The sequence below is a fragment of the Berghia stephanieae genome, chromosome 1 (genome assembly GCF_034508935.2).
Source record: "Berghia stephanieae isolate SIO BIC M18660-M18661 chromosome 1, UCSD_Bste_1.3, whole genome shotgun sequence".
NCBI lineage: Eukaryota > Metazoa > Mollusca > Gastropoda > Nudibranchia > Aeolidiidae > Berghia > Berghia stephanieae.
In genome coordinates, this window is record NC_088360.1 from 2,668,541 (window position 1) to 2,686,963 (window position 18,423).

The 18,423-nt window shown below is 35.2% G+C and overlaps 2 protein-coding genes across 2 annotated transcripts; both read right to left on the bottom strand.

Annotated features, from left to right (window-relative positions):
* Window positions 1-1,803: 1,803 nt before the first annotated feature.
* LOC144966150 (solute carrier family 22 member 7-like) lies at window positions 1,804-3,779 on the bottom strand. The gene has a single exon (XM_078902277.1). It carries the CDS (start codon window positions 3,777-3,779, stop codon window positions 2,616-2,618), a length of 1,164 nt encoding a protein of 387 aa, XP_078758403.1. The 3' UTR covers window positions 1,804-2,615.
* Window positions 3,749-16,724, bottom strand: LOC144966157 (uncharacterized). Its single transcript, XM_078902289.1, has 3 exons — window positions 16,203-16,724; window positions 6,350-6,402; window positions 3,749-4,236 (listed from the first exon to the last, which is right to left on the bottom strand). Exons 1-3 carry the CDS (start codon window positions 16,205-16,207, stop codon window positions 3,749-3,751), a joined length of 546 nt encoding a protein of 181 aa, XP_078758415.1. The 5' UTR covers window positions 16,208-16,724.
* Window positions 16,725-18,423: the final 1,699 nt, after the last annotated feature.

Below are 18,423 nucleotides of genomic sequence, written 5' to 3' on the forward strand. Positions count from 1 at the left end.
TTTTATATGTCGTCTATGTCTCAAGTTGGTATTGGTATCCCAGTGGGTACTGTAGGTTTATGCTTTATTGTAACCTTTATTGATATTGCCATCATCATTATCATCATCATCATCATCATCATCATCATCATCATCATCATCATCATCATCAATATTGTGTTTTTGACGGGACACCAGATTAATATTGTGGAATCACACAATTCAGAAGCGTTAAGTGATTAAATGTGAAAAAAACCAATTTATTAGTAAGTATAAGTTAGAGTATATACAAATATATCGCAACAACATTGTGAGTAGAAGGACAGCATAATATAACTCAAATATGGAAAGTAAGGCGCAAAGAGTACATCCTTCTCTAGAGCATGCCACACCGATATTTGTAAGAATAAATGATATTTTAAACAATGGACTTAACCCTATCCTGCACTGTGTTAACAACCTTCCTGCACTGTGGGATACAAATGTACCCCAGACCCTCGCAGAAGGAAAAGAAAACAACCTCAATATACAATATTCCTGCACTGTGGGATACAAATGTACCCTATACTTTTATGAGAAATATATAAATGCTGTATCTATGTATTCCTTTTTTCAGCACAATAAATGCATTTAATTTCAGAGCAATGGAGATTTATTTTAATATTAATTCAATTTCTGTAATTTGGGCACACGTGTTGTTCAATAGGAGTGTATGTAGTGCCTCTTCGTATATCTAAATCTAATTCATATTTGCGGTGTACAGTTCCAGTGCAATTCGCTGCATATGAAATAGAATTTTCATTTCATACAGGACACGCAACATGTAGGACCTCTTTCTGGTCTACCATTCTTATACTAGGCTTTTAACGAAATCGGGCCGAACGAGACGCCGAACGCCGAACACGAACTGATATAGCCTTCTCACGTGACCATGAACGAGATCTGGATAGTGAAGACTCTCAAGCGGTATGCAGCATCGGATCTAAGGTCACGTGATAGAGAGCTGTTAAAGCTGACAAAAAACGGGGAAGGACAGAATGGAAACTACATCAGGCCTCACCCTACCATGTGTTAGGGGAGGGGCAAGGTCAATGTCATTCAATAGTAGTGCATGTGGCGCTCTACCCTAGATACGGAGAGAAAATTATAAATTAATTACGGGGGAAGGTGGGGGGTTTGACCCAGACACGACCGAGGTGTTGATCGGGGAGACCATGATACGACATCAAAGAGAGAAGGCCGCTGGTACTTGGATGGTGGAAATGGTTGGGGGGGGGGGTTGGGGGTGGGAGGTAGTGACAATCAGCATGGGATGTATACATTACATTTATAATATAAGCAATAGATGACCAGGGATGTGTATTGTTTGTGTATTGTTTGTATATGGTTATGTGTGTATGTGTGTGTGTGTGTGTGTGTGAAAGGGATTACACAAAAACACCTTTCTCTGTAGCTTCCAAATGATTACGTATACGATAAATTTGAAAACCACATTGTTTGAATCAGCTTGCAAAAAGGAGAACATTTATCTTTGTTTCACAAAAATAGGCTTAGAAATTAAAAAAAATTTTAGTAGATTGATTTTGAAAAAATTATTGCTCAATTTTTAAAATCTAATGATAGTTTCTATATTTTCGGGTCGATTTTCTTGATTTATATCTCATTGTTCATTTTTCAATTCTAAATGCGACGAGCACACTGCTGTATCTCGCCTGATTCAAAAGCGTTTAAAACACTAATTGCATTGTGTTCTTTATATATATATATATATATATATATATATATATATATATATATATATATATATATATACTGAGAGTCCTGCCTCACTAATTAATTCCTGAGCGTTGAGATGGTGACGCAACTATTACATACAAGACCTTGCAGTCGAGTCGGCAGGGCTTTTGGGTTACACAACCACTATTTACCTATCGGTCAGCGGTACTCTTTGATGTATACAACACTCACCGCCTTTACGTAAAGCTAACCTGTCAATAAATCAAGAGATGATCTCCTAACTGTTCAAAAGCGAGCTGTCAAACGAGCAATCGATGATTGGATAAAAATCTCAAGATCTCATATAATAAGGTAAGTTTTGGAGAGGTGATATCCCCCCCCCCCACCCGTCATCGGACAGAACTTTCATTGCGTTATATCATATAAGCTCCGCCTCCTCTTTCTATTCCGGAGTGACGAGATTAGACGAGAGGACGCGAGAAAAAATTAATCACGTGTTCGGTCAGTCGATCGTTCGGTGAGCTTAGGCGTGCAACTATAACTTGGTATTATCTATCATGGCTCATATTTGGTTATCGTCACATCTAAAATCAATAGGATGATGTGATGTGTACAAATATTTTATCCAAAGACAATGCCAAGGCTACTCTAATATCAAAAAAATTATCATTCCGTCTCGTTTTAAAAATCATAATTAAACTTCAACTTCACACAAATCGAAAGGATTCTGATGCCATTTGATGCTTATAATAAAGTTTACGTTTCAATTTATGTCATGGATGGAAAATCTCAAAAAATAGAAAAATCAACTTAAAAAGTGTTGGAAAACCAGCCTTCAACATGTATGGGCATTTTAAAGAGGTAAATATTAATAAACCAAAAATAATGTGGTTCAAAGTTTATGTTACTGTGTCCCTGACTTCAACTTCTTTCGGAGACTGCACATCCACTTGAGTTTGGAACATATCCTCCAGGGCTTTGCTTTTGGTTTCTGGAAGGAAAAGAGCAACAATTGCGCAAAAGATTACAAAACCACTCATGGCAATGTAACAGATAAAAAAGTTGCTCTCTTCTTCGGGAATCAAAATCGGTGCCAGAATGCCTCCTAGGCGAAATAAGATGTATCCATAACTCGTTGCCAATCCTCTCATGACTGTCGGGTAAAGCTCAATCAAGAGCAAAACCATCTCGTTGCTAACACCGTTTATTGTGAGATTGGCCGTCATCACAAATGCCGCAACTACAAATATTTTTGAATTATCCGATGAGAAGTTTTGAAAACACGCGGCAGAAATTAAACACAAGCTAGAGAAAGTGGCAAAGGTAAAGATTGTTCTTTTTCTACCTAAGAGATTTGGTGCAAACATGAGAACGCAGTCAAAAACAAGTCCAACTGCATGGAAGAAAATGAAATTAAGGTAGAAATTCCCGCCGAGAGCTTTAATTCCAAATCCTAATGAACTGTAAACCATAGCTACAGAAAAGCTACTTACACTTACAAGAATTGTACTCCGTCTGTATTTCCTCCCAAAAAGACGGGGAATATTTTTGAATATATTTTCCTTCCTTCCATGATCATTTGAAATTGTCAATATTTCTTCATGCATTATTTGGTCCAATAGTTCCCGAGATTCGATAGTTTTGCCATTAAATTTCGCCATTTTTGTTACAGCCTTTTCAAATCCGGTCTTTTTATTTTTCACCTCAAGCCATCGAAGACTCTCCGGTACCCAAAAGAACGGGAGGAAACCTATTGCCGAGATAAGGGCTGTGGCTAAGTGAATTTGACGCCAATCTTTCAGCGCGAGAAAGGTTACCCCACACAATACGGAGGTCAATGGGAACCACGGCGTTATAACCATAATTCCTCTCCATTTTGTCGTCATAAATTCAGCACCGTAAACAAAGTATAATGTTACATTAATTGACACTGATATTCCGGTAAAGAAACGCACAATGACAAATACTTGCCACGACTGAGAAAAAGCTCCTATAATATTCAAAACAGTCGTAGAAACCTGACTCATGTAGATCACCTTTTTTCTCCCAAAAGCATCTGCCATAAACCTGAAACAGCCGACCCAATCATAAATCCAGCCATTTGCGATGATATAAAAAGGGAAGCAATCCACGCTTTGTCACATAAAAGACCCCATTCTGTGACTACTGTTGACGATTCAGGATTAAATTCAATGTTGCTGCATGAATCAAACAAAGGGCAGTTTTCTTTTATGTATTCAACTTGGTCAGTGTGATTGTTTCTATTTCCTGATATAGACTCGTTGATACTAGTCATTTGATCACGTGAATTTGATATGGCCGTATCATTGCTGTCCAAGCCGTTAGTGAAGATTGTGTTGTTGTTATCAAGGCATTTCCATCCCGGATTATAGATCCCAAAGGACATAAACACTGTAGAAAATGTTGGAGCCAATTTGGTTAAAATAAATACACATGCTGTAAACAGAACCTGAAAAGGGCCACAACCCACCACGTTCTGGATAATGTGTTCAGATTTTCCTGAGGAAGAAAAGAATTATTTTCATAAAATGTAAAATGAACAGGGCAGAGACTTTGTGACGTCATACCTTCTACTCTTCCGATTCCAAACTCCTTTGAAGCGTGTATGTAACCAGCCCTTCGGAGAAGTAATAATAAATAGGTTTCAAATCGACTCATAAGGTGGCTTAACTGTTTTAGTAGCAGGATGTTTTGGCAGTTTCTTAAGAAGAGAGAGGATGGAATATCACTACTGGCGATCAGCAGATATATATAGGCTAGAAAATGACATGCCCTCTCTCTGGACTCAGAAGATCAATTTCACGAGATATGTATCCAGTCCTCCAAAAGAGTAGTTTTACACTTTCAATGCTATTGGAACCAATATTTTGACACCACACTTTTATTCCATATTGAAATGATGAAACGTTTCGCATTTGACTCCGTGTGCTTATGATAGTGATTTGTATTTTTGTATGTTACAGGATGGGTGACAATCAATGCAAAAATATGCCCCTCTTAAAGTGTAAATGAATATGTGGCTATGAACTCACTCAGCCCTAACACCAACTGTCTTGGAACACTAGTATGATGTCAATAAGCCGGTTCCGATCTCATTGGCAGTGTAAAACCACTCTTCCGATGGACTGAATAAATAAACTTGCTGGTTTCAGAGTGATGACATCTTATTCATTCCCATTATAAATACATGCTGGTCGTCAATAAAGATTACCCATCCTCGCTCTTTTACGTCCCGTAATTTTTATAATTTGCATATACATTTTCACATTATTCTACAATTTTCTTTTCGTATTAGGTGAATGCGTTTTTCACAGATTATGTCCCTTAGTTGTGTCCATAACACAGTGAACTCCATTAAGAGGACAACCCAACATGAAAACAATATTTTCGGGGTTAGATGGTTTCTATGAATGAACAAAACTCACAAAATCAAACTATTAATTAAAACAACAAGCCACAACACAGGGATACCAGTCTCATGCGGAAAGGTCTTTGTAATAATTCTTTGTCCACCCATCAAGGGAGTGAATTTGGTGGATAATGCATTCACTCATTACTCTAAATTTTGACCTCTATTTTCTCAAAGGGAGGGATAAGTTGGATACCACACACACAAACACACACACATACACACGCACACACAATATAATATGATAATAAATTCCTTAATCATCTCGACCATTGACTGGATCAGCCATTCCAACAACAAAAGTCAGCTCACATGAAATATGAAAACGAAGGTATAAAAGTAAAGAGATTTTTTTCAATTGTTAAACACAGAGAGCTTCCTGGATGTGCCATCATGTTCTATAAATATCACTGGGAGAACTAAATTGGATTGTGGACAACGTGAGGTCATTATACCGGAGAATGAAATTATTATCATTATTATTATTATTATTATTATTATTATTATTATTATTATTATTATTATTATTATTATTATTATTATTATTATTATTATTATTATTATTGTTTGCTTTGCTTCATTATTGATTTTACTTACTTGATTTGTTGATTGGAAATATTATATTCTTGTATGAGTTATAGTGGCAATTGCCTAAAAATAAACTTTTGAATCAATATAATATATGGATGTCAGAATGTATTATACTATTAAATGTTCCATGCATTCAGTTTTCACTTGATAGCCTTTTGGCAGTGCTCAAATTGTGGGGGTGTTTTATATACCCTAAATAAATCCAGCCTACAACAAACTAATATGTAGAAATATACCCCATAAATTGGGAATCTCTAAGTATATATTATATATTGATCTTTAAAAAAAATTGTGCGTTTATATATCCACTAAATGTGCTCAAAGCCCATTACAAGGGGTCCCTGGCCAAGAGCAACATTTAACATTGACGAAGGGACTTGACGCTTGTTAGGCGATGATACAATTATTTTCGGACAGAGACAACTCTGTTAACGGCCATGTACTCATTTTACACCTGAGTAAGGTGAGACAATGCGAGTAAAGAGCCTTCTCCAAGGACTCAACTAAACGCCGCGCGAGGCTCGAATCCAGGACCGTCCGATTCGAAAGCGAGTGTCCTACCACTAGACCACATTATAGCCGCACATAACTCATCTTTAGCTTTCAACTTACCAGTGATCTCCATATTAGTATCTCTTCCGTGGTTTCGTTCTATTCCCCGTGATCTGAAAAATGATGGTATAGTTTAAACACCAATAAATTATTAAAACATCTGTTAAATTTAAATCATCATCATATCTTGTCGCTCCCCAGCACCGAACCCGCTCCAAAGCATCTGGGGATCAGCCTCTTAGGCTGTGCTCCATCGTCTGCTCTAGGCATCCGCATGTACACGAGCTAGTCTCAGCCAGCCCCCACTTTTTCATGCTTCCAGCTGTTCTCCCAAGTTTTGCCCCGTTCTGTTCAGTGTTACCCATATCAAATTTAAATGATTTCATTTGCGCATATTCACCAACGTAGCCCCATGCTATAACCACATAAGTCAAAAGAAGTTACTTGAAAAATGGAGGTTAAAGTTTGGATTCGGCTATAAATAGTTTATTATAAAATATAATTGTAGTGTTAACTAGTTAACTCCTGTACTATAGAAAGATACGTCGTATTTAAAAATTTGGCCATAAAAATCGTCCTTCAAAATTCAACCGATTTAAAAGATCTTCTTTGCAAAGTTTCAGGTTTGAGAGCTTTCGCAAAGATGAGGGTCATTTAAATCGATCGATATTTGAAGGTCGAGTTTTATGGCCAAATTAAAAAAAAAATTCTATAGGCCGGCAGTTACCTAGTGAACTAATTTTATTTACACAATGCCAACCCTTCTAACTCCACGAAGGGGGTACAACCAAGTCACTTGAGAAATGAAGGTTAAAGTATTTGAGTTATAATAATAATAATTATAATAATAGAGTAATTTATGAATATAGCGCCTGATCCCATACAATAACAACTATAGGCGTACAATATATATATATACATCAGGGAAAAAATGCATTCTATCATATTATCAACAACATTTTCTTTAAATGGCAGAGAATTCCACACTGTTGGAATAGAGACGGAAAATAATATTATACTTTTGAAAATAAGAAACTTAGATTATTTTTGTTATGTAAAAAAAAACTTGGGCATAAACCGTGGTGCTTTTTTCTTTAAGGCAGTCACTGATTACAAAAAGCCACTCAAATGTGACATAAGTACTGTGGTCTTTGATTTTAAGGTACTCGTAACTTATAGAAGTTAGAACATGGGGGGCTAAGTAGCCGAGTGGTTAAGGCATTGCACTGTGACCCGGAAGGTCCCGGATTCGAGCCACGCTTCAGGCACTTTCCTTTTTTTTCCTTGGGCAAGATTATTAACCCCCAATTTGCTCATTTGGACAACATGGGTGATTCATGTTAACATCAGACATCTTGTTTGATGAATTATCTATATTCCTTCGTGGAATGCCTAGGCGACGATATGTCGTGGTGGAAAGGCATACTTTCATTTTCATAGAAAATAGTTTCATTATTTAACAACAAAATGAATAACTTTTTAAAATACCTTACGCTTCAAGAAGAAAGTTAGTTTTGAAAAAATAAAGGTTAAAGGTTAGATTCGGCTATAGAGAGTATACATATGTAAAATTGTAGTAGTGATATAAGAAACTTATATCAAGGTTATCAATAACAAATTGTGCTTTTTATATAGCCCAATATCCACTAAACGTGCTTAATGCACTTTACAAAGGGTCCCTGACCAACGGCAACACGTAACGTGTAGAACGAGACATGACGCCTGTTAGGCGATATTACATAATTTTATCTGACAAAGACAACACTGTTAACGGCCAGGTAATCAACTTACACCCGAGTACGGTGAGAGAATGTGAGTTAAGAGCCTTTTCCAATGACTCAACTATTATTATTATTATTATTATTATTATTATTATTATTATATTATTATTATTATTATTATTATTATTATTATTATTATTATTATTATTATTATTATATTATTATTATTATTATTATTATTATTATTATTATTATTATTATTATTATTATTATTATTATTATTATTATTATATTATTATTATTATTATTATTATTATTATTATTATTATTATTATTATTATTATTATTATTATTATTATTTATTATTATTATTATTATTATTATTTATTATTTATTATTATTATTATTATTATTATTTATTATTATTATATATTATTATTATTATTTATATTATTATTATTATTTTATTAATTATTATTATTATTATTATTATTATTATTATTATTATTATTATTATTATTATTATTATTATTATTATTATTATTAATTATTGTTATTATTATTATTATTATTATTATTATTATTATTATTATTATTATTATTATCATCATCATCATTTTTTATCATTGGAGTCATTGCACATACTATAAATCTAAAGGTGAATTTGTGTGCGTTTATTCGACTTGTTAATGATGTAAATTGTGTTAGATCATAATCTGGTGGCATGTTCTTTCGAACAAATGGTGATTTTCGAAGAAGGGATGACTAGAATAGACAGTATTTCCGTAGAGAAGCGACAATGCTTGTAAGTCACCAATTATCGATACATCTCTTTCACCAGTGTTTAGACAAAAACCGGAACTGAACACAATATTATATTTTGCTGCATGGAAAACCATAGATCATTGCAAACAAATATTGCGTCATTCAGTGTGTGTGTATTATCTCCCAATATTAAGACAACCAATCTTATCAAGGATTTAAAGAAATACAATCTCAATTAACCAGTAGATTTTTGACCAATCAAAACATGGAATTTGTGACACACCTTCCCACGTGCTCGGACAAACATAGTTGGTTGTTTATAAACAACAACGTGAACAATCCTTCATGCAACGAAACAACCCGACACAGATCAGATCATTGATGGGAATCGACTAATAACCTTTCCACACGAAAACAGACAGGGGCTGGAGGGCTTGGCGTTTCTAATATTATCTCAGGCATGGCTACCACCATAGAGAATACAGGACTAGAGACAACAGGTAGGAAAACGTCATCAAAAGTGGCTAGTGAGAGGTCGAGCACCGCCATTTCTTTTATATGAAACCAGGGACGCTGTGCGATTTAATCTCTATATGAATGTCTTTGACTGAGCTCGATTAACCTTGATTTGTGGACAGAAACTAGAAAAAAAGGCCAGGTTTATGATGATAAACCAAATAAGAAATATTAAACTACACTTTTACTTTTACATGTAGAGTTGTCTCCAATGATCGGGTTTATATTAATAACTTTTAAAAAATATTATGAATAATTTATAACTCCCTTATTTGTGGGGCGATTTAGTCATTCGTGGTACCAATTTTATTGTAATAAAGAGATAGGAACTTGAGAGTTATTTTTTTTTCTGACGCGAAATTATTACTTTGTCATTTTAGCACTAAGAAAAGTAGTTGGAAAATAAATTTGGTACACCTCTTTGATATGCCACCACCGTCCATTCGTGTAGAATTGTGAATCTCCTCGTCGATGTATTACGCTATTGTTACGCAAGGAATTTAAGACCTTTTAGAGTAGGCCTAAAAGCTAAAATCTAAAAGTAAAAAATATAATTCTGAGGAATTTAAAAGTCACATTGTTGAAATCAGCTTGAAAAAAGAAGAACATTGGTCCTTATTTCAGAAAAATCGGTTGAAAACCAACTGTTTTACGTAAAAATTGCTTTTGTTTATCTAAGCTCTTATTTTAGCAACTTTTTTATTTATCGGCCGATTTTCTTGATTTTTATATCATTCTTTATATCGCAATGAGACGAGATCAGTGATATACTTTGTTTCAAATGTAACTAGATCATAATTTGGCTTTTTTACCTATCAACCGTGCCTGGATAATATATTCAGCAACGTGGTGATTGTGACGCAACTATGCCATGAGCGTCTTCAGTATTTCAACGATGGTTAGGTTTACTGTTGACGGCTATTTAGCCATGAGTGACCGTAGAAAATGAAAAGGCGACTGCAGACATCAAAGGGTAGGCTTATACCATCAAAGGATGTCTACATGATTGACATGGCCATATAGGGAACTCATTATCTACTCTCCCATAAAGAATCTGAACACGAGAGGTCGAGCGCCGCCATTTTCTTTTTTATGCAACCACGGACGATTCACCACTAAAAAGTGGCTGTTGTCAGGACTGCTCCCTAGTCTGTGGCTACCACATCGAGAAACATACGGGATTATTCAAGATAGGCTCGCGGTATTAAAAAAATCAAGAACTCTGCAAATATATTAAATAACAACAGATCTACAATGATAATCAGCACTTATATATATATATATATATATATATATATATATATATATATATATATATATATATATATATATATATATTGAATCGTGTTTGATACAAATATGGTACGAAAAGTGCTCGACATGTAGTGATGGAGCGAATTATTATTTAAAATATTTACCACAATGTTTGGGGCAGTCTACATCAATGTTTCAGGCTTAATTTGCCATCTTCAGGACTGAGTTGTTTTGTTGACTGTTGTTGTTTCTTGAAGTGGTTCCGGTTTGAAGTTAATTAAGAGGAATTAGCGCCGATGGGGACACTTTCCGTAGATCTCACTTTTCATGTTGAGTGTGGCTTCATGAGGTTGTTTGATTATAGTATATTTTTCTTCCAGGCATAGGCTACATTGTTTTGATGTTGGTGTGTATCCTGCTGCTTTAGATAAAATTTTCCATGAAATGTTGTGGTCTATTTTGTTGTCTTTTAATTTCCAAATATGTTCGCTGAGTTTTGTGGATGTTTTTTTTGTTAGTGTTTCTAAATGTTGAGGTGTGGAGGTTGTATCTTGTTTTGAAATTATTTTCTGTTAGTCCTACATATTTTTCTTGCTTGTTAGTTTTAGTTTCTGTGACTGTGGCTTGGTAAATTAAACTTGATTCTAAGCATTGTTTGTTTAGCGGGCAATGTTCTTTATTTCTGCAGTTGCATTTTCTAGTGGGTGGGTTTTGCTCTTGTCGGTGGTTTATTAATATTTTTTTGTTGTGGCTTGAAATTATTTGTTCTATGTTGCGCATACACGAGTAACTTATTTTTATGGTATTCCTGTTGATAATTTTATGTAGCTTGTGGTTTTTTGGAAAGTGTGTATCAATTAACTTCAGGAACTGCTGTCCTATGTTTGTGCTGACGTTTATGTCGAAAGGTGGGTTGAACCAAGTTATGTGTCGTTTTCTTGTTTTACGTTCTTCACTTGTGTGTTGGGGTTTACATGAGAGGGAGGCGTCTGTGTATACAGATGGTGTGTTGTATCCACTTTTTGTGAGTGCTTCTTTGTAGGGGGTGGCTGCGACGTTGAATATCTCTCTGTTTTCCGAAAGTTTGCTCACCCTCAGTGCTATGTTTTTTGGTATGTTTTCAATGACGGGACGGGGGTGGTTGCTGTTTTATTAATGTAGCTAATGGTGTTGTTTGGTTTTCTGAACGGTTGGAATGAATTGGATTTTATGTCGAATGTGATGTCGAGGAAGTCAATTGTTTTTTTGTTTTGCTTCTATCGTGATTTTCAAATTGTTGTTTTGGAATATTTTACAGATTTGTTTTTTGATGTTTTCGTTCGCTCTTGGTCGTCTGTTGGTTATAGCGAGTCCGTCGTCTCTATAGAGGCCGATGTAGTGTGTGTATGTTGTAGTTGTGACAGGATGTAGAGTCCGACCAGTTCGCATGTTTCAGCGCCGTCGAACGAACCCATTGTTACGTCGAAATCATTGTGTCGCTTTGTCCACGGTGTGTTGTCGTAGTATAGTGTGCTGTGCTTGGTGTGTTGATGATGTGTTTTTCCTCTTCTGTGATGTTGTTGTATTTTGCTGCGAATTCCAATGCTTTGTTTATTAAGTCTGGAGTGATGGAGGGGTAAAAATCGCAAATGTCGAAAGAGATGAAGGTGCAGTTTTCTTTGTTTTGGATATTTTTGAACCATTCAATGACTTCATCGGTGTTTTTTTCCACTGGTTGAATTTAGTTGCTTCTTTGACGTTTTTATTTATTTTTTCTAATATCTTTTTGCTGATTTTTTCAATTTCAGATTTGTATGGATTTATTAGTCTACATTTTGGATTATTTTTGAAGTCAGGCTTGTGATCTTTTAATGTGATGAACGCTTCTCTTCTTGGTGCTATATCGATTCGATCGCTAAGGTCAAGTCTGTTCGCTATATTCTTATCTTCTTTTGTGATCTCTTCGGTTCTATGTGTTCTGTCTTTCTTATAGTCTTTGTTGATTTGTTTGTGTGTCATTTTATCATATTCCTCAGGTGTCATTTTATAATAGTTGTTGGATTTGTCGGCTGGTATCAGAAGTTGTTTTTCTTTGTTTATTTTCTTCACATCGTTAGTCAGTTGGTTTTGGAAGTTGTTATTTTTGTTTTTGAACTGCACACTTTGAATGAGATCTGAAAGTCCGTCTTCTAATTTTTTAAATTCAGGTATTGGGGGGGGGGGGGCGAATTTGTAGAGTTGAAGCCGTACGTTTTTTTTGTGGGTGGTTTCTAAATGTGGGTTCAGAAAAAAGAATGTTCTCCATCGTAGATTCTTGACAAATGTTTCTGTTCTTGCTATTAGTGATTTAATGTAAGATTTTCTGTTGCAGGTAGGGATATTCTTTGTAGAATATGGAAAGTAGTAGGTCTAAGTTGTGGCGTAGTATCCATTTTGTGTCTAAGAGTGCTCAACGGTGCGGAGCTGTGTATTGAATCGTGTTTGATACAAATATGGTACGAAAAGTGCTCGACATGTAGTGATGGAGCGAATTATTATTTAAAATATTTACCACAATGTTTGGGGCAGTCTACATCAATGTTTCAGGCTTAATTTGTCATCTTCAGGACTGAGTTGTTTTGTTGACTGTTGTTGTTTCTTGAAGTGGTTCCGGTTTGAAGTTAATTAAGAGGAATTAGCGCCGATGGGGACACTTTCCGTAGATCTCACTTTTCATGTTGAGTGTGGCTTCATGAGGTTGTTTGATTATAGTATATTTTTCTTCCAGGCATAGGCTACATTGTTTTGATGTTGGTGTGTATCCTGCTGCTTTCCATGAAATGTTGTGGTCTATTTTGTTGTCTTTTAATTTCCGAATATACACAGCTCCGCACCGTTGAGCACTCTTAGACACAAAATGGATACTACGCCACAACTTAGACCTACTACTTTCCCATATTCTACAAAGAATATCCCTACCTGCAACAGAAAATCTTACATTAAATCACTAATAGCAAGAACAGAAACATTTGTCAAGAATCTACGATGGAGAACATTCTTTTTTCTGAACCCACATTTAGAAACCACCCACAAAAAAACGTACGGCTTCAACTCTACAAATTCGCCCCCCCCCCCCCAATACCTGAATTTAAAAAATTAGAAGACGGACTTTCAGATCTCATTCAAAGTGTGCAGTTCAAAAACAAAAATAACAACTTCCAAAACCAACTGACTAACGATGTGAAGAAAATAAACAAAGAAAAACAACTTCTGATACCAGCCGACAAATCCAACAACTATTATAAAATGACAGCTGAGGAATATGATAAAATGACACACAAACAAATCAACAAAGACTATAAGAAAGACAGAACACATAGAACCGAAGAGATCACAAAAGAAGATAAGAATATAGCGAACAGACTTGACCTTAGCGATCGAATCGATATAGCACCAAGAAGAGAAGCGTTCATCACATTAAAAGATCACAAGCCTGACTTCAAAAATAATCCAAAATGTAGACTAATAAATCCATACAAATCTGAAATTGGAAAAATCAGCAAAAAGATATTAGAAAAAATAAATAAAAACGTCAAAGAAGCAACTAAATTCAACCAGTGGAAAAACACCGATGAAGTCATTGAATGGTTCAAAAATATCCAAAACAAAGAAAACTGCACCTTCATCTCTTTCGACATTTGCGATTTTTACGCCTCCATCACTCCAGACTTACTAAACAAAGCATTGGAATTCGCAGCAAAATACAACAACATCACAGAAGAGGAAAAACACATCATCAAACACACCAAGCACAGCACACTATACTACGACAACACACCGTGGACAAAGCGACACAATGATTTCGACGTAACAATGGGTTCGTTCGACGGCGCTGAAACATGCGAACTGGTCGGACTCTACATCCTGTCACAACTACAACATACACACATATACATCGGCCTCTATAGAGATGACGGACTCGCTATAACCAACAGACGACCAAGAGCGAACGAAAACATCAAAAAACAAATCTGTAAAATATTCCAAAACAACAATTTGAAAATCACGATAGAAGCAAACAAAAAAACAGTTGACTTCCTCGACATCACATTCGACATAAAATCCAATTCATTCCAACCGTTCAGAAAACCAAACAACACCATTAGCTACATTAATAAAAACAGCAACCACCCCCGTCCCGTCATTGAAAACATACCAAAAAACATAGCACTGAGGGTGAGCAAACTTTCGGAAAACAGAGAGATATTCAACGTCGCAGCCACCCCCTACAAAGAAGCACTCACAAAAAGTGGATACAACACACCATCTGTATACACAGACGCCTCCCTCTCATGTAAACCCCAACACACAAGTGAAGAACGTAAAACAAGAAAACGACACATAACTTGGTTCAACCCACCTTTCGACATAAACGTCAGCACAAACATAGGACAGCAGTTCCTGAAGTTAATTGATACACACTTTCCAAAAAACCACAAGCTACATAAAATTATCAACAGGAATACCATAAAAATAAGTTACTCGTGTATGCGCAACATAGAACAAATAATTTCAAGCCACAACAAAAAAATATTAATAAACCACCGACAAGAGCAAAACCCACCCACTAGAAAATGCAACTGCAGAAATAAAGAACATTGCCCGCTAAACAAACAATGCTTAGAATCAAGTTTAATTTACCAAGCCACAGTCACAGAAACTAAAACTAACAAGCAAGAAAAATATGTAGGACTCACAGAAAATAATTTCAAAACAAGATACAACCTCCACACCTCAACATTTAGAAACACTAACAAAAAAACATCCACAAAACTCAGCGAACATATTTGGAAATTAAAAGACAACAAAATAGACCACAACATTTCATGGAAAATTTTATCTAAAGCAGCAGGATACACACCAACATCAAAACAATGTAGCCTATGCCTGGAAGAAAAATATACTATAATCAAACAACCTCATGAAGCCACACTCAACATGAAAAGTGAGATCTACGGAAAGTGTCCCCATCGGCGCAAATTCCTCTTAATTAACTTCAAACCGGAACCACTTCAAGAAACAACAACAGTCAACAAAACAACTCAGTCCTGAAGATGGCAAATTAAGCCTGAAACATTGATGTAGACTGCCCCAAACATTGTGGTAAATATTTTAAATAATATATATATATATATATATATATATATAAATTTTATAAATGAACTTATATGAGTAATATAAATAAATAAACAGAAATAAAGATTTATAAGTAAGTAAATAAATAAATAACTAAAAGAATAAATAAACAAAAAAATACAAAAATAGATAAATTACATGAATAAAACTCACTTGATTATGCGGACACCATAATATGTAAAGAGAAATGTAGCACAAGCAATTCATTTTTCAGTAAACAAAACAAAGTAGTAGGTAAATAGGTATCTACCAGGCAATAACAAAATCCATCCACATGAGAACCAACATATATCATACCAATAAATCCAATGAGAGAGAGAGTTCTAGAAATGACTTGGGTTTGATACGAATATTTTAGTATTCGTGGATAGCTCACACGGTAGAGCCACGCTCTCACCTGCCAGGCGGAGTTGTCGTACCAATAGGGTCGCAGGTTCGAACCCCATCACCGCCGCGAAATTTTTTTTTCATTCTCTATTGTCTTCTGGCACTTTTCTGCTCACTTCATATCTTGTTGTTACCAACATAAGTGCCTGCTCCACTCGCTTTTCTCAACAAATTGGTAACATCTTTGATATTCCCGGAAATGGACTACTGCAATGCACTGTTTGTTGGTCTCACAAAGAACAAAATAAACAAACTACAGAAAATACAGAACATGGCAGCCCGCGTTGTACTACAGAAAGACAGAAAAACTGCAGCTCCCGAATTACTACAGCAGCTGCATTGGCTGCCAGTGGACCAGCGGATTAAATATAAATCTTCAACTATCGTTTTCAAATGCCTGGAGGGCTCGTGACCAGCATATCTCTCAAACCTCGTTGAACGGTATAACCCACAGCGATCGCTTCGATCAACAAACGACCTCAAATTGAAAACACCCCGCTGTCGAGTGAAGGCTGGTGAACGCGCCTTTCAGCATTCTGGTCCAAAGTTGTGGAATTTACTACCACTAGAGATACGTTCTTCGTCTTCACTAGAGGAATTCAAGCGTCGATTGAAGACATTCTTATTCCGACAGGCTTTCTTTTGGTTATGTGTATAATTACCGTTGTTCGTGTACTGTGTTAGGGCTTCATGATTAAGTTAATCTATGTTATGCGCCCAGAGCCATCCTGATGAAGGGATGTTTGGCGCACTATAAATCTATACCATTATTATTATTATTACTATTATTATTATTATTATTATTATTATTATTATTATTATTATTATTATTATTATTATTATTATTATTATTATTATTATTATTATTATTATTATTATTATTATTATTATTATTATTATTATTATTATTATTATAGAGGGCAGTTGAAGGTGAATGATGGTCTTGAGGTGTTGATTGGGGGTGAAAAGATCAAAGTTTCAAAGACTGTGAAAAATTTGGGTGTCTATTTTGATTCAGAAATGAAAATGTCAGCTCACATTTCTGCTCTCTGTAAATCTTTATACTTTCAATTGAAGAAAATCAGTTCGATCCGTCAGTATATTGCAATTGGAACATGTAAAACATTGGTTGTTTCCCTCATTTTTTCGAAACTAGACTATTGTAACTCGCTGCTTGTCAACTTGCCTCAGGCTTCTATTAAACAATTGCAACTACTGCAAAACAGTGCAGCAAGATTAGTTTTTGGCAAAAAAAAATTTGATCATGCAACCCCTTTGTTGGCCTCTCTCCACTGGTTGCCCATTGAAAAGCGCACATATTACAAAGCAGCGTGTCTTGTTTATAAGTGTTTGGCTGGTATAGCACCGGCATATCTCACAGATCACGTGGTCATGTGTAAATTTGAAAATTACACTTTAAGATCATGTAATGACCAAACGAAAATTTCGGAAAAAAGATCAAGAACAAAATTTGGTGATAGATCGTTTGCTTGTTTCGGCCCCAAGATTTGGAATGAACTACCACGTGGTCTGAGGAGTGCAAGTCTTTACCTACTTTTAAAAAGAATCTCAAGACACATTTTTACTGTATTTGTTTTTCTTGACTCTATATGAATCCTTGATTTGGCTATGAATTGTTATTGTTGTTATTATTTATTTTTTTATTTTTTCACTTAAAATTGATATTTATATTGTAAAGTGCCCAGAGCTTGTGTTTTACACGAGAATGAGCGCTATATAAATGTGTATTATTATTATTATTATTATTATTATTATTATTATTATTATTATTATTATTATATGGTATATTGTACAAAGAATACATGGAATCTGTGTGGTGTTAAAGAAGTTTAAATTAAACGATATTTCACATCAGTGCAATCTAAGCCCCCCCCCCCTCCCTTAACCCCCCCCCCCCCCAACAACTGTTTGGTGGTAATAGCAATGATAAAGCAATAATTGCTGACATAAACCCAACCAGATATGGATGAGATCAATGAGATACCAATTCATTTTACAAACAGTATAGCAGAGCGTGTTGTAATTCAGCGAGCTGGAACTCAGCGAGCACTGTATAGAGACGTACACATCACAAAGGTTTAAACTTGAAAACGCAATAATTATTCTATGTTTGACATATGTTGAGATCATATCTATTTTATTACCTACATTATCATAAAATTGTGAATAACTATGTTGAAGTTGGCGTCGCTCAGGCCTTTGATATTGCTTTTTGCCATCCAACTTTATGATTAATTAATTCTCACTAAATAGTATTAACCAGACTTAAAACGTTTAAGGTTTTATATGTGATCCGGATGGCAATGATGTGAGTTT

What these genes read in the sequence shown, in the direction of transcription:
- LOC144966150 (XM_078902277.1), bottom strand. Translation starts at nt 3,779, where the DNA reads ATGGCAGATGCTTTTGGGAGAAAAAAGGTGATCTACATGAGTCAGGTT.
- LOC144966157 (XM_078902289.1), bottom strand. An exon ending in TACTAATATGGAGATCACTG is followed by an intron (nt 4,237 to 6,349) that starts GTAAGTTGAAAG and finishes TTTCTTCCTCAG; the next exon opens with GAAAATCTGAACACATTATC.